General features: G+C 36.5%; 1 protein-coding gene across 1 annotated transcript; it reads right to left on the reverse strand.

Annotated features, from left to right (window-relative positions):
* Nucleotides 1–10,428: 10,428 nt before the first annotated feature.
* On the reverse strand, nucleotides 10,429–14,184 carry LOC111472198 (serine/threonine-protein kinase STN7, chloroplastic). The gene is made up of 10 exons (XM_023117846.1): nucleotides 13,563–14,184; nucleotides 13,396–13,482; nucleotides 12,909–13,031; nucleotides 12,531–12,632; nucleotides 12,238–12,406; nucleotides 12,063–12,156; nucleotides 11,796–11,889; nucleotides 11,646–11,702; nucleotides 10,954–11,367; nucleotides 10,429–10,843 (listed from the first exon to the last, which is right to left on the reverse strand). The coding sequence occupies exons 1-10, from the start codon at nucleotides 14,013–14,015 to the stop codon at nucleotides 10,682–10,684; spliced, it is 1,755 nt and encodes a 584-aa protein (XP_022973614.1). The 5' UTR covers nucleotides 14,016–14,184; the 3' UTR covers nucleotides 10,429–10,681.
* Nucleotides 14,185–14,511: the final 327 nt, after the last annotated feature.

The raw sequence follows: 14,511 nt of genomic DNA on the forward strand, positions 1-14,511 counted from the left end.
GTTAATTCTGTCTCTTCTACTGTTCCAAAAAACCATTCTCCACCAAACTCCATAAGCCTTTTGCTTTAAGAAAGTTCTCCATCAATTCACTCCAATGGTCATGGTGACCATTGAAGTGAGGAATTTTCGTTAATATTTTTTCGTCACTCATTCTCTCAGTGTTTGATACTCTCAGTGTTTGACCACTTGAAGATTGCAACTTCTTTACAGCCAGCTCTGATACCAATTGATAAGTTCAGCAAAAGATTGTTAGAGCAGAAAACATAAACAATTGGATTTAAGTGCTCTTTTATTAATTCTAAGCATAAATATAAGTAGAAAAATCAGTCCTAAAAGAATAGGACTCCCTAAAGACTAGAATTGTATTTGAAACAGAAGTGGACTAGACCAGTAACTCCTAACATGTTGGACATGTGGACTACAACTCTCGTGAATGAAGTGTTTCAGATTACGGATATTAAGTTCATAAAATCAAAAGAAAATAGTTTAGATTAAACATTCAGCAAAATCTGGGAATATTGCGCATGCAAGTGATCAAAAAGACACGCATCGCACGGCGGGTAGAGAACACCTTCGAGATGGCCAAGGACACGTATCGACAAGTGGCTGGAGCAATGCGTTGAGCCATCAGTGAAGATGCATCGCTATCGATCCGACGTGGTTCGATCTGGGGCTCCGATCCATCAATTTGCTCAACCTGAGATTTGACTCAATGACCTGCGGTCCAACCTGAAGACTTGCGCATCGACCCACTACCCATCTATTCGTGTGCACATGTGTCATAACACCAAAATTCTAAGGTAAAGGCTACGTCTACTAGGGTTCGAAGGCGGGCTTGACCACACGCGACTTCTGCATGTATCAGATGTGCATGGTTGTGTGTGGGGGCATGGAACTCCTATTCCATGCACATTTGATGATCGTTTGTCAGGTTTTCATCTTTGTTTTAATACCAACTTTATTTTGATGTGAATGAGGCCTCTCCAAAGTAAATTTTAAATTTTTGGACTCCACTTAGGCTAGAAACCAAAGCTCAATAAGGTACATGTTAGACTTGTAAGTAACCACAATGGATTGTAGACGGTAGGGATTGCTTGGATTTGCATGCATGCTAGAAAAACCGACCCTAGAGATAGTTGTGCATGACCTAATACTTAGAAATGCAGAATAAATGCGCAATTATATGCTTCTGTATGTGAGTATTGATGTGTTGGATCTTGTATGTTGTATTGCGTTGTTTTATACTGTTTGTACAATATCATGTTGTGTTGGAGTATGAGATTTTGTGAAATCTGTGAAATCTACGCTAGGTGCTTCATGGATTTTATTACCTCATTGAGCATTTGTTTGTTTACTTGAATGGTTGAATGTACATTAGTTCTAGGAGTATGAGTGCATGATTCTCCCTAGAGAGGATTAGCAATAGGAATGACATTCGACTGGAGAACGTGGAATATTAATGTCTCTAGAGGACGAGTGCTATGGAATCGAGAGACGATCAAAGGGTGAGACCCCAACTCCTAACTTCGTCAAGATAGCCAAACCATCCTAGACGACCACCATAGGAACCTTGGAGGAAATAAGGATATCATGTGGACTGGTAGCAAACGATGCAAAGTCCGTGGAGCCTTCACTACCCTTTTCGCTCCACTATGGTACTATTGAGCTATGCATGAGGCTAGTTAGGGTTGTATGTCCTTGAGTGCGAGAGAGTTTAACTAGGCTGCCCTGCGTGGAGGTTCCAAACTACGAAAGGGCATTAATCATACGGGTTGTAACACACCTAATTTTCTTACCCTAAATTAGTGACGTCACTACATGCATGTTTTAAACACATATGCGTAAACTCATAAGAGATACTCTTAAAATAATGCCATGGACTTGCATATTTAATTCAAAACAAGAAAATAGAGTTAACATAAACAAATTTTCATAAAACACCTATAACTATTAAATGAAATTCAATGCTTTCTATTGCCCTATCATGACCTATATTGACTTTCATGGTTTTTCCAACATTCACCGTCATCTGTTGCATGAGAGCTTTATTTTTACTTGAAAAATGTAAGGGTACCAAGAAATACTCTGTAAGTCATCCCACGGTTGGGTTTAGTAATCCAATCACACACATAACATGATTGGAACCTATCTTTTAAAACTGTAACATGGCCTTGAATTCTTTTCAGTTTTAGGTAGGGTTAGATATGTGATACTTCTCCACACACGGCCCCCGTACGGGCACATAGACCCACCAGGCAGACTTGTTTATGTACCCCATAGGCTTGGCTTGGTCGGGCACAATGCATTGTACATTGTCAAACGCCACATAAAGGCCCCTATATAAGTTTTGTCCTATATCTAGGTACCCAAAAAAAATATTTCTAAGGACATCTCCTAAATTTTTGTTATGAAAATTGGGCTTCATCCAACCTTTACAGTATGGGATTCCATACAAAAATATGTTAATCTATGTTATCAATTTAAGTTTAGAATGAAACTTAAAACTCAATAAAAGAAGATTACTTGTGCATAAGTTTTTTGCTATATAAGGAACATGTTTGAATTCCAAGAATGTGTTTTACTCGATATACTAAAGAGCTTCAAATACACTTGAACTTGAATAAGAACTAACAACACAACACTAGAATTGAAATACAAAACAACAACTAAAGATGTAATACATAAACAGAAACTAAATGATAGACTAACAGCAAAAAGGATCCCTAGTTTTGTTCCCCTCTTTACACTTATCTTCTTTTGAATGGGGTGTATTAAATTAGGCATCACAACTACAAGAAAGAAAGAAGAAGAAAACAAAATAAACTGTTCCGAAGTGATGAAAAGAATTTGAAACTCTGAATTTCTTGAAATTATAACTATGACCGCCTTTTATAAACTCGTAAGTCCAGGATTTGTATCGACATCAGTTTGAGAAGTTGCACCGACCACCTGATTTGAGAAGATTTGATGGATTATCTTTCAATGATTTGTCGAATACGTGATTTCAGAAAAGATTTGTCCATTAAGTCTAGTTGCTAGGCGCATTTCATATGTTATCCAGCTTTAAGTTGGTGACCTACGTGCATATGGGTGGCTTCGACAGGAAAACATGAAAACTTCAACAAGGGAACCTAGTTTCCTCACGCCTATTTTTGAAACTCGCAAAGCAGAATAATGAATGACTGACCTTTTCAGCAATAATTTAATTAGGATCGGTCTTATGATGAAACAATTCATTGAAGATGAGGGGGCCGCCTTGCGCGAATTTGGTTTTGGTTGGTTGGGGTCTTATTTAGTCCTTCCTGTTAGACCCTGCCTTTGTCGAAAATGGTATCAGAGCTATGTGAGATTTATAATGATATGTGGAGATGGAATGTTCAAAGATTAGAATTAAGAAGTTTGATAGATCCGATTTCAATTTCTGGAAGATAAAGATTGAAGATTATCTGTACCAGAAAGATCTTCACGAACCTCGGTCCAAGGTGAAGCCGAATACCATGACCACAGAGTAGTGTGGAAGCTCAATGATAAGACAACTCTAATCCTCAGTCCAACGATCGAAGTTTTTATTGAAGCAAGAACCTTGAATTAAAGTAATTAACACCTCCTTATACAAAATTCAGATCAACCAAGAGATAAGGCTAGAATTAGATTACCTCTTACGATAGAAGATTTAGAAGCAAGATTTGGAAACCTTGTTCTAAATTGAGTAACTCCAGAATCGAACTTGATCAAGGCTTGATTGAATGGCTCGGATGCAATTCTACCACAAGAATTGGTTGAAACTTAGAAATGGCAAAATTGATGCTCGGATTTTTAAGGGAAACGTCTCAATTCGAGATCTCAATTACATTCATCCACGAATCTGATTTTTACACAACATATTGTGGGTACTTATAGTCTCCCGACAAAAGACGTTTGTAGCCGGGATTCAATCCTGATCCCCTTTCATCTCCACAAAAGACGAAGTCAATTTTGACCATTTGACCATTACAAAATGAAAACGAAAACAATAAAGTCTTCCAAAAACGTTGATATTTAATTCTAGAAATGATGGTTGAACCGAGCCAATCCAATTTTGTAGATGAAGAATGAATGTTTGTTGAATCTTCTTCACCTTGGATCGTGTAATAGGTCCAGTTGGAACATTTGGAACACCGTGATTCTTATCATCTTCCCCTCTTCAAAAGGATTCGTCCTCCAATCAGAAAAATCATCATCTACATCAAAATAACTCAAGTCAGTAACATTGAAAGTAGAATGTACTAAAAAGTCTCCAAGAATATCAATTTTATTTACATTGTTATTAATTCTTTCAAGGACTTGATAAGGGTCATCCCTTTTGGATGTAACTTTGTCTTCCATTGAGATGAGAATCGCTCCTTGCGAAAATGTATCCAAACCCAATCACAGGTTTAAAAATGATTTCCTTCCGCACTTTGTTACCTTGAACTAACTTTGAAATTTTGGTTCTCAATTCTCTCCTTCACCTCCTTGTGCAATGTTTTGATCAAGTCTACCTTATTTGTGGCGGTATCACTCACAAAAATATTAGAAGGAATAGGGAGCGAATCAAGAAGCGTAAGTGGATTAAATCTATAAACAACTTCAAAAGAAGAACAATGAGTAGTACTAAGAATTGCTCTATTATATGCAAACTTTACGAATAGCAAACATTCATCCCAAGACTTAATATTCTTAAAAATAATAGCCTTAAGCAATGCTCCTAAGGTTTTATTAACCACCTCAGTTTGTCCATCCGTCTGAGGATGACATGTAGTTGAAAACAACAATTTGGTACCCAATTTACCCTACACTACTTTCCAAAAGTGACTTAGAAATTTAGCATCCCTATCACTATAATTATTCTAGGGATTCCATGTAATCTTACTACTTTACTAAAAAAATAAGTCAGCAACATGTTTTGCATCGTCCGTCTTGTTGCATGCAATAAAATGAGTTATCTTACTAAATCTGTCTACCACAACAAAAATATTATCTTTATGTGTGCTGTAAACCAAGAACAAAATCATAGATATATTAGTCCAAGGTTCATTAAGTACATTCAATGGAGTGTACAGTCCATTTGGTTGTGGTCTAGATTTAGCTTCTTTGCATTTAAAGTATTGACTACAAAACTTATGAACATCATACTTCATTTTCGGCCAAAAGAAGTGTTCATGCAATATATTATAAGTTTTATTAATCCCAAAATGTCCTATTAAGCCACCACCATGTGCTCTTTACAAGCAAATCTCTGATAGAGTATTTAGGAATACAAAGCTTACTTTTCTTAATAAGAATTCATGAAACACATAACAATCATCTACCACTGTTTTTGTAAGACAAGATGCATAAATAATTTCAAAATTTTGGTCATCTTGATATAATTCTTTAATATGCTCAAATCCAATAATTTTTGTACTAAGAGAAGTAAAAAGATTGTATCTTCTAGATAATGCATCAGCTACCACATTATCCTTACCTTGCTTATATTTGATGACATACGAAAATGTTTCAATAAACTCCACCCACTTTACATGCCTACGATTCAGTTTGCTTTGACCCTTAAGATACTTAAAGCTTTCATGATTAGAGTGGATCACAAATTCTCTAGGTCATAAGTAGTGTTGCCACACCTGCAATGTGCGAACTAAAGCAAACAATTCTTTATCATAGGTAGGATAGTTCAATGCTGTCCCATTTAGTTTTTCATTAAAATACATTACCGGTTTTCCATCTTGCATCAAAACAGCACCTATGCCCAAACCACTTGCATCACACACAATTTCAAAAGTTTTATCAAAGTTAGGCCAGACAAGTAATGGAGCATTGGTTAATTATTCTTAAGTTCATTGAATGCATTCTCTGGCATATCTTCTCATTTAAAAACAACATTCTTTTTCACTCAGTCATTCAATAGTGCAGCTATGGTGCTAAAATCTTTTATAAATTTCCTATTGAAGCTAGCTAACCCATGAAAACTACGAACTTCACTTGCATTTTGTGGGGTTGGTCAATCCTTGATTGCTTTAACTTTCTCTTCATCTACTTCTACTCCATTTTTACCAACTATGAAATCAAGAAAGTTAACTTTTTCTATGCAAAAACTATACTTATTAAAATTAGCATAAAGTTTATCTTTTCTAAGTGTAATAAAAAATAACTTAACATGCTCCACTTGCTCATGCAAAGTCTTTGAATAAATTAAAATATCATCAAAATACACAACAACATACTTTCCTAAATATTCTCTCAAAACGTGATTCATACAAAAGGCATAACAAGTCATTCATACAATCCAAACTTAGTTTTGAATGCGGCTTTCCATTCGTCACCTACATGCATTCTAATTTGATGATATCCAGATTTCAAGTCAATCTTTGTAAATAAACATGATCCATGCAATTCATCAAGCATATCGTCTAGCCTAGGAATAGGATGTCGATACTTAACTGTGATTTTGTTGATGGCTCTATAATCCACGCACATGCGCCACGTTCCCATCTTTCTTGAGCACCAATAAGACTGGTACAAAACATGGACTCAAACTCTCTCGTATATAGCCCTTCTCCATGAGCTCCTCTACTTGCCTTTGAATTTCTTTAGTCTCAGTTGGGTTGACTCTATAAGTTGGCCTATTAGGAATGACTCTATAAGTTGGCCTATTAGGAAGTTGGGTTGACTCTATAAGTTGGCCTATTAGGAATGACTCTATAAGTTGGCCTATTAGGAATGACTGCCCTTGAAATGAAGTCTATTTTATGTTCAACACCTCTAATGGGAGGTAGTTCTTTAGGGACTTCATCTTGGAATACGTCATCAAATTCTTATAAAAGATATTGAAACATACTAGGCAAAGATAAATTGTTATCGTTAGAGACCAAACATCCTTCCTTGTACACAAGTACAAAGATAGTTTTTTTTGTGAGAACATTGCCCTTCTAACCTCTCTAACTCTAGCCAAACAACTCACATTCTTTCTTTTTTTTCAATTTCATTCTTTTTTTCACTATTTTTTCTCTTTGATTTTTCTCAGTTTTTTCACTCAACTCTTTTTCCTCAAACTTTTTTTTTTCTTCCAACTTTAATTGATCAGTAAATACATTTGCAGAACTCAAAGGTACAAGAGTGATTTTTCTACCATCTTTTACAAAAGAATATCTATTCAAATAGTCATCATACATAACCCTCCTGTCAAATTGTCATGGTCAGCCAAGCAATATGTCTCCAGTATGCATTGGTAAAACATCACAAAGAACTTCATCTTTATATTTTCCCAAAGTAAAAGATATTAAAGCTTGAGAAGTTACTTCATTGTTCCACTGTCATTGAGCCATTGAAGCTTGTAAGGTTTAGGATGGTGTTGGGTTGGAATTAGCAACCTTTTGATCAGCATGGTACTTACGACATTGGTGCAGCTTCCACTATCAATTACAAGACTACAAGAAGTCCCCTTGACTAAACACCTTGTGTGAAATAGGTTGTCTCTTTGATCATCAACATCATTCTCTGTAACTTGAGTTTTAAGAAGTCTTATGGTAACAAATGTCAAATGACTCCCATCTTCCAGTTCCTCCTCATTCTCCTGGATTTCTTCTTCAACTAGCTAATCCTGGTCATTTTCCTCACTATCATTGACAACTTGTCCATTCTTGACGATCATGACTTTCTTGTAGGACAATCTCAACTAAGATGATCAATTCCTTGACATTTCCAACATTTGATGTCTCTATTTCTTTCTCAAATCTCCTTATATTCCTCCGCTTTCTCTTTACCCTTGGAGCTCTCAGCTTTGTTCTTTTTGTCAAGATCATACTTGCCTCAAACTTTGAAATCTATCTTTTCAATATTTGCATTCTTTTTCCAAGTGTTGAAAGTAGTAGACTTTGAAATACTATACCTTTCAGAGTTCTCCTTCTCCCAAGCTAGTTTCCCTTCGATTTTGACAGCAAGGTGTAACAATTCTTGCATATCAAAGTACGCTTGTCTATCCATTTGATGAGCAAATTGTCGGTTTAACCCACCAAGGAATCTAGCCATTGTATCTTCCTCATCTTCATCAATACATGCTCTATTCATAAGAGCCTCCATTTCTTTGTAATATTCGTCAACACTTTTGGATCCATGTTGCAAAGTATAGAGTTTTTGCTCGAGTACTCGAGAATAAAGCTTAGGAATGTACCTTTTTCTCATTAATGTCTTCAATTCCTCCCACGTTTCAATTGGTTCTTCATAATTTCTCCTCCACTCTGATTTCAAAGAAGTCCACCATATAATGGCATAATCACAAAATTCAGCCACAACAAGCTTCAACTTTATTTCTTCACTGAAATTGTTGCAATCGAAAACATGCTCAATTTTGCTCTCATATTGTAAATACTCCTCTGGATCAGATCTCCCATAGAAAGTTGGAATGTTTGTTGAATCTTCTTCGCCTTGGATCGTGTAATAGGTCTAGTTGGAACATTTGGAACACCGTGATTCTTATCACTCAAGGATCAGTAGGTCCTAGGGTTGATTCGGTTGATGTTGTCCAGAAACTTGGCTTTCAACATCATGAAGGAGAAGATAATGTCGAATATGTTCAAGGCATTGTTGAATATGTACGAAAACCGTCAACTATAAATAAGTTGTATTTGATGTGTAGATTATTCAATCTACAAATGTTTGAAGGTCATAAAATGAATTCAATATGATTGTAAGTCAACTGATTTCGGTGGAAATTAATTTTGAAGATGAAGCTAAAGCACTGATTTTGATGACATTTTTACCCAAAACTTGGGATACTATTGTTGTTGTGATTAGCAGTTTCCAAAGATCTGAAAAACTAAAGTTTGATGAAATATGAGATGTAGTTCTCAACGAACATATTCGTAAATGAGAAATTGGAGATTCATTGAGTAGTGCTCTCATTGTTGACCAAATGGGAAGAAGCAAATCGAAGGGACCAAACAAAGGCCGATCAAAATCAAAGAACCGAATTTTTTTTTTCAAACAAACCAAACATAACATGTTGGAATTATGGAGAAAAAAATCACTTCCGGGCAGATTGTACAAAACCAAAGAGAAAGCAAAATCACACATCAGTGGATGATAATAATTCTATAAATTCAGCAGAAGACATTGGGGATTCTCTAATCTTTAGCGTGGATAGCTCGAATGAATTCTGAATTTTGAATTCAGGTGCATCTTTTCATTCATCTCCAAATAAGGAATTATTTCAAAATTTCAAATCTTGAAATTTTGACAAGACGTATCTTGTCGAGAACAAAGCCTTGAAGATTAAAGGAAATGTGGATGTCTGTATAAAAACTCCGGTAGAAAATTAATGGACATTAAAGGATGTTATATATATTCCTAGTCTCAAGAAGAACATGATTTCTATTGGTCAGCTGGATAACACGAGTTATGCATTAGAGTTTAGGAAGAGTTCGTGAAAGATTGTGAAGGGTGCTATGGTGGTAGCACGTGGCACAAAATATGGTACCTTATACACCACTGCATGTTGTATACACATGACTACTATTGTAGAGAGTGCTTCCAATTCAAGTTTATGACACAATAGACTTGAACATATGAGTGTCAAAGGAATGAAGGTGTTAACTATGAAAGAAGTTTCAGAAGGCATGAAATTTATTGATGTGGATCCTTGTGAGAGCTGTGTTATGGACAAACAAAAACAAGTTAGCTTCACAAAGATGGTTAGAGAACTGAAGAAAGTGCGATTGGAAATGGTCCATACAGATGTTTGGGAACCATCTCCAGTTCCATCATTTGGTGGATCAAAGTTCTACGTCGCCTTCATCGATGATTTCAGCAAGAAGGTATGGATTTATTTCCTAAAACACAAGTCAGATATGTTTGCCACCTTCAAGAAGCGGAAGCTGAAGTTGAAAATGTCTGAGGTCTCATAATGGAAGGGATTCACATTCAGATGTTATACCAAATACTCAAGAAACTTTTGAGCTTGTTGTCAAGGAACGAGAGATGGAGCAAGCAACACCTAAGTGTTTAGAAGATCATCCAAAACTATTAGAGTATGAGATAGATATTGACTTCTATATCGGTTAAAGCTAAGCATTCATTTTGATATTCAAAATAGTTAACATACGTTTTATAAAACACCCTTCATCAGAGTAGCTGAATTCAATTTCTTTTCAAAACATTTTAAAATTTCAATTGAAATGCCTAATAGTAACTAAATGAATAGAGCAAAATCAAATCTCTTAAGACATTAAAGGCAAGGATAAAAAGAATTGCATACCTTAAAGAGTCTTCAATAACAACAAAGTTATGATGGGTGTAACGAAATTTTGAAAAGTAATGGTTTAAATTGAAAAGTTAGGTTCAATGGTACAATAAGAACGACCTCTATAGTTTATCATTATTTTAGCAATTTTTGTTTAAATAAGGTTAAACTCAACATAATACCAATTTTGATCTGTATTTTTCACATTCATAACTGATAATTACATGCAATACAGTTGCCATACATAGACTCCTTTCAGTGTCAATAGAGGAATCGATAAGATACCTGTTTGAAAGGCTTTTATATGTATCTCTTAGATTTCAGCTTCTATATCTTCAATTGTCTTTAGTTAGAACGGCTACACTAAATTTACGACCACAATAACAAAAAATAAGAAAACTTGGAACTATACATACATACAAACTATCTTCATTCCTCTCTGGGAATCCACCTACTCCACCACAGGCTCTTGCTTCGTCGGCTGAACTCGTCCATGCTTTCGTTTAACGTTTTTAGGATCTTCCGTTGCACCTTCAGAATCGAAGCCAGAGCGTTTCTTTCAGGACTCGCTTTCTTCTTCGGCACGATTTCCTGCAAGTTCAAAACAACAAGACAACATTCAAGCCATTCTCTCATTTTTCTCTATGACAGCTCGGTTTTTAATTAAAAAGAAAAGAAGAGGGCAGTTTTCATAAACAGACTTTGAGCTCCAGAAGCTGAGCTTCAGTGAAGCCGCCATCCTGCTCAGTTCCTGATTTTGCCATTAGCTGAATGATCCAATTAGCAGCTTCAGTGTAGTCTTGCTGTGTAGCTCTAAAGAATTGCAGCCTCAGTTTCTGCACCAAGGACAGAGCCAATAAACCTTCCCTGTCGAAGTATGGGTGAGCTAAAGCTGCCTTAGCGCTCGTTCTTTGTCGTGCTTTGTATCGAACCATTGACGTCAACAGTTCCCATCCTATTCCTTCATCTAAACCCAACAATTCAAAGCCCTTTCTTAGGTCCGCACTGGCACGAGGCTCCACGCTTTTCCTCCACGCGACTAAGTCATAGTCACACCTCTTCAATTGACGGTTAAACTGTATGAGGCCGCTATCTGTCCGCATTGCTGGAAATGCCTTCAAGAACAAACCAATTGCAAGTGTCACTATTAACCAATACACATCAACAATAACTTGAAAAATCACAGTGTTACAAATCTTATAACACTGTAATAACAAGTTCATAGTATTAACATCATTACTTAAATGTTGATATACCATACTGATTGGATTAGAGTAATGCTTCAGTGTGTTAAAAAAGACATACTTAATCATCACTCATCAATTCAATCAGCATGTCATGTCAACATTGAAATATAGTCTTAACGAACGAGACTAGTTCGAATTAGACTTACCATCTGGAGGAAGATGAGACCGGTGCTGTAGATATCAAATCTATCAGGAAGGTTCATCTGTTAAGCCCATGACATATCATCAAACTCAAAAACCATAAATAAAGCTTAGAAATTTTGGAATCGCCACATGGACGTTTTACAATGCTGCACCTGCCATAGTACTGGAGAAAGTGCGGTTGCCACTGGAGCCGAGGGAGCGGATGGAGTTTGAGTGCTCATGATATATTGCTCTGGGGCAGCATATCTTCAATGGGAACAATCATAAATCATTATAACAAAGTTGACATGAACAGGCATGTACAGCAGCAGTTACAGACTAAAGCTACCAAAACTACAAGACCCAAAATTTTGGATCAATCACCATACAGTTTCCTCGCTCCCCCAATATGTTAGGTTTCATAATTAGAGAGAGCATACCTAGGGTCCAGTAGAAACTCCTTTGGAATATAGTTAATGCCAACTCGAAGATCAGCTGCAGCTCCAAGATCAATGATTTTGAAAGTGCGAGATCCTGCTCGGGTATAAAATGAAAGAAAATTGTTAATAACATAAATTTGAATCGAAGCCATATTTATTTACCTTAGCTAGTTACCTTCAGAGAAAATGATATTCTGTGGCTTGATATCCCTATGCACAATTCCTGTGGAGTGAAGACTATCCAATGCAAATAAGAGCTGTCGCATTATGGTCTGAATGATTCTATTCTCCCTTTCCAACCCTTTTGGCAGCTGCTGGCCCTCCCCGAGAATCATCCTCTCTACCTGACTTTCAAAGCCATCACTTAGCTATCTATCTATTTCGGAAGCGTAAAAGTTGCAGCAGCGAATTTACATCACACTAACGCCTTATTTGATTCATAAGTGTTGTATAAGTGAGAGTACCAACATTATAGGGAAAATCTTTGGATTGCATTAAATCTGCCAATGTAGCTTCCCCTTCAAACTTCCATATGAGCCAATATTCACCACCTCCTTTCTTTGAAGAATTCTGGGAATAAATTCAACATTAGTCAAAATAACAGAATAACTCCAACATATATATAATGATTTTTTTTAACGTAAATGGATTTCTAATGACTAATTTCTTAGTTTTCCAAATGTAGCAATGTATTTTAAAACCTAGGAATTAGGGAACATAAAAGGGAAATGGTCGCTATACCAACTTATTTTTTCAAAACCAAAAACCAAACATGATTCTGAAACAGGAAATTAATAAAATGATGGCCTAAATTAAGAGGGTATTAATAGCCAAATGGAGCAACACCTCAAGGAAACCATACACGAAGTCTGCACAGCTATTAGCACAAGCTCGTCGCACTCGTTCGTTCATCCAAATTTCAACTGCACCATACTCTGTAGCCTTTTTCAAGACAAGGTCGCCTTCCTTCTGGTAAAAATGAAAAACTATATTTTAACAAGTGCATTCATTACACATTAAGTAGCTAAAGCTATAGCATTCATTTTGTGGTTCTATCTTCCTCAAATAATACTAAATTCTAAGACCAAACAATTTTTATGATCACGGCCGTTAAAACAACTAATAATTTCTCATCCCACAGTGCTTTTAAAAATCTAAAAACACTTTAGAAGTAGTGCTTAATTAGTACTTTTATCGAACAATTGTGTATCGAGATCACTACACTAAGAAATCTAATCTAAATTTCAATTCAAACTCACTCTTAAGGGACAATAATGATTAACTTAAATAAGCTGAGAGGTAAAACTAAAAACAAAGCAAGCTCCGAGTGTACCTTCTCTGAAGGATTTTTAGCCAGTGCCACTCTATAGACCACACCAAACGCTCCTTCTCCCAACTTCTTTCCCAAAACAAAATCATCCTGCCAATAGAAAAGAAATTCAACGACGAATATTCTCAAAATCAAAGAAAACTTGTGATATAAACTAGACATTGGCAAACCTTTCTGAAAGTGGGTCTGAAAATCCTCTCGACGAATGCAAGAATAAACATATCAAAGAAGCCAGGAGCCACTCCAGGAGTGGCCCAGAGATAAGAAAGAGTACCCAAAGCCAGAATCGCACCAGGAATTGTGAGAGTTAATCCATTAGGCTTCGGCAAAGTGCTTCTGTAAATGATATCACCGCACTCCATCACCGTACAAGGAAGCCCCACTCCCACACCCACAAACAGATTATGAACCACATCGATGAGCTCGGTGCCCAGAGCCGAAACCAAAACCCTTCTCGGATTCTTAATCGATACCCTCCAACAGTAGGCCGATTCGAAGGCCGATTTGTGCTTGAACCTGATCTTCTTGCCGAGAAATGGGGAAGTGGGGTGTTTCAAATGGCGCGGCTGGAGCTTTGAGACTCCAATGCTAACCCCACCTGCTGCAGCAACGGCGGCGGCCATGGATGAAAAGAGTGAAAGGAGTAATTGGACGAAGGGGAAGGGGAATGCCAGAGAATAGATACTGGCGACGATTGAGTGAAGCTTTGAATTTCGACCACAAGTGTGAATTTCATTTTTTTGATATTTTTCTTGGGAGGATCAATAAGGACAGTTTAATTTTCAGGAAGTATTGTGATTGTGTGGAGGCGAATTGGTGGGTTGGATTGGAGAAGTAATAAGCACCACAAATGACACGCAGAGTTCCGTATTTGAAATATGGGCTTATTGGTTGCGCTGGTTCGTCAAGTTTGGATATCTTCATCTTCTTAAAATGTTGGTGTCGTCTTGTAGAGGTCGACGCTTGGCTTTCAGTGTTTCTAACTTTGATATGTCTTTCATTTTCTTCTCCCATCCTTGATTTTGTGTTTATTTTCTTCTCCATTCGTGATTTTTTTTCTCCAAAAAAAAAAAAAAAAAAAAAAAAAAAAAAAAAAAAAAAAAAAAAAAAAAATCCAAA

The sequence above is a fragment of the Cucurbita maxima genome, unplaced genomic scaffold (genome assembly GCF_002738345.1).
Source record: "Cucurbita maxima cultivar Rimu unplaced genomic scaffold, Cmax_1.0 Cma_Scf00067, whole genome shotgun sequence".
Taxonomy (NCBI): domain Eukaryota; kingdom Viridiplantae; phylum Streptophyta; class Magnoliopsida; order Cucurbitales; family Cucurbitaceae; genus Cucurbita; species Cucurbita maxima.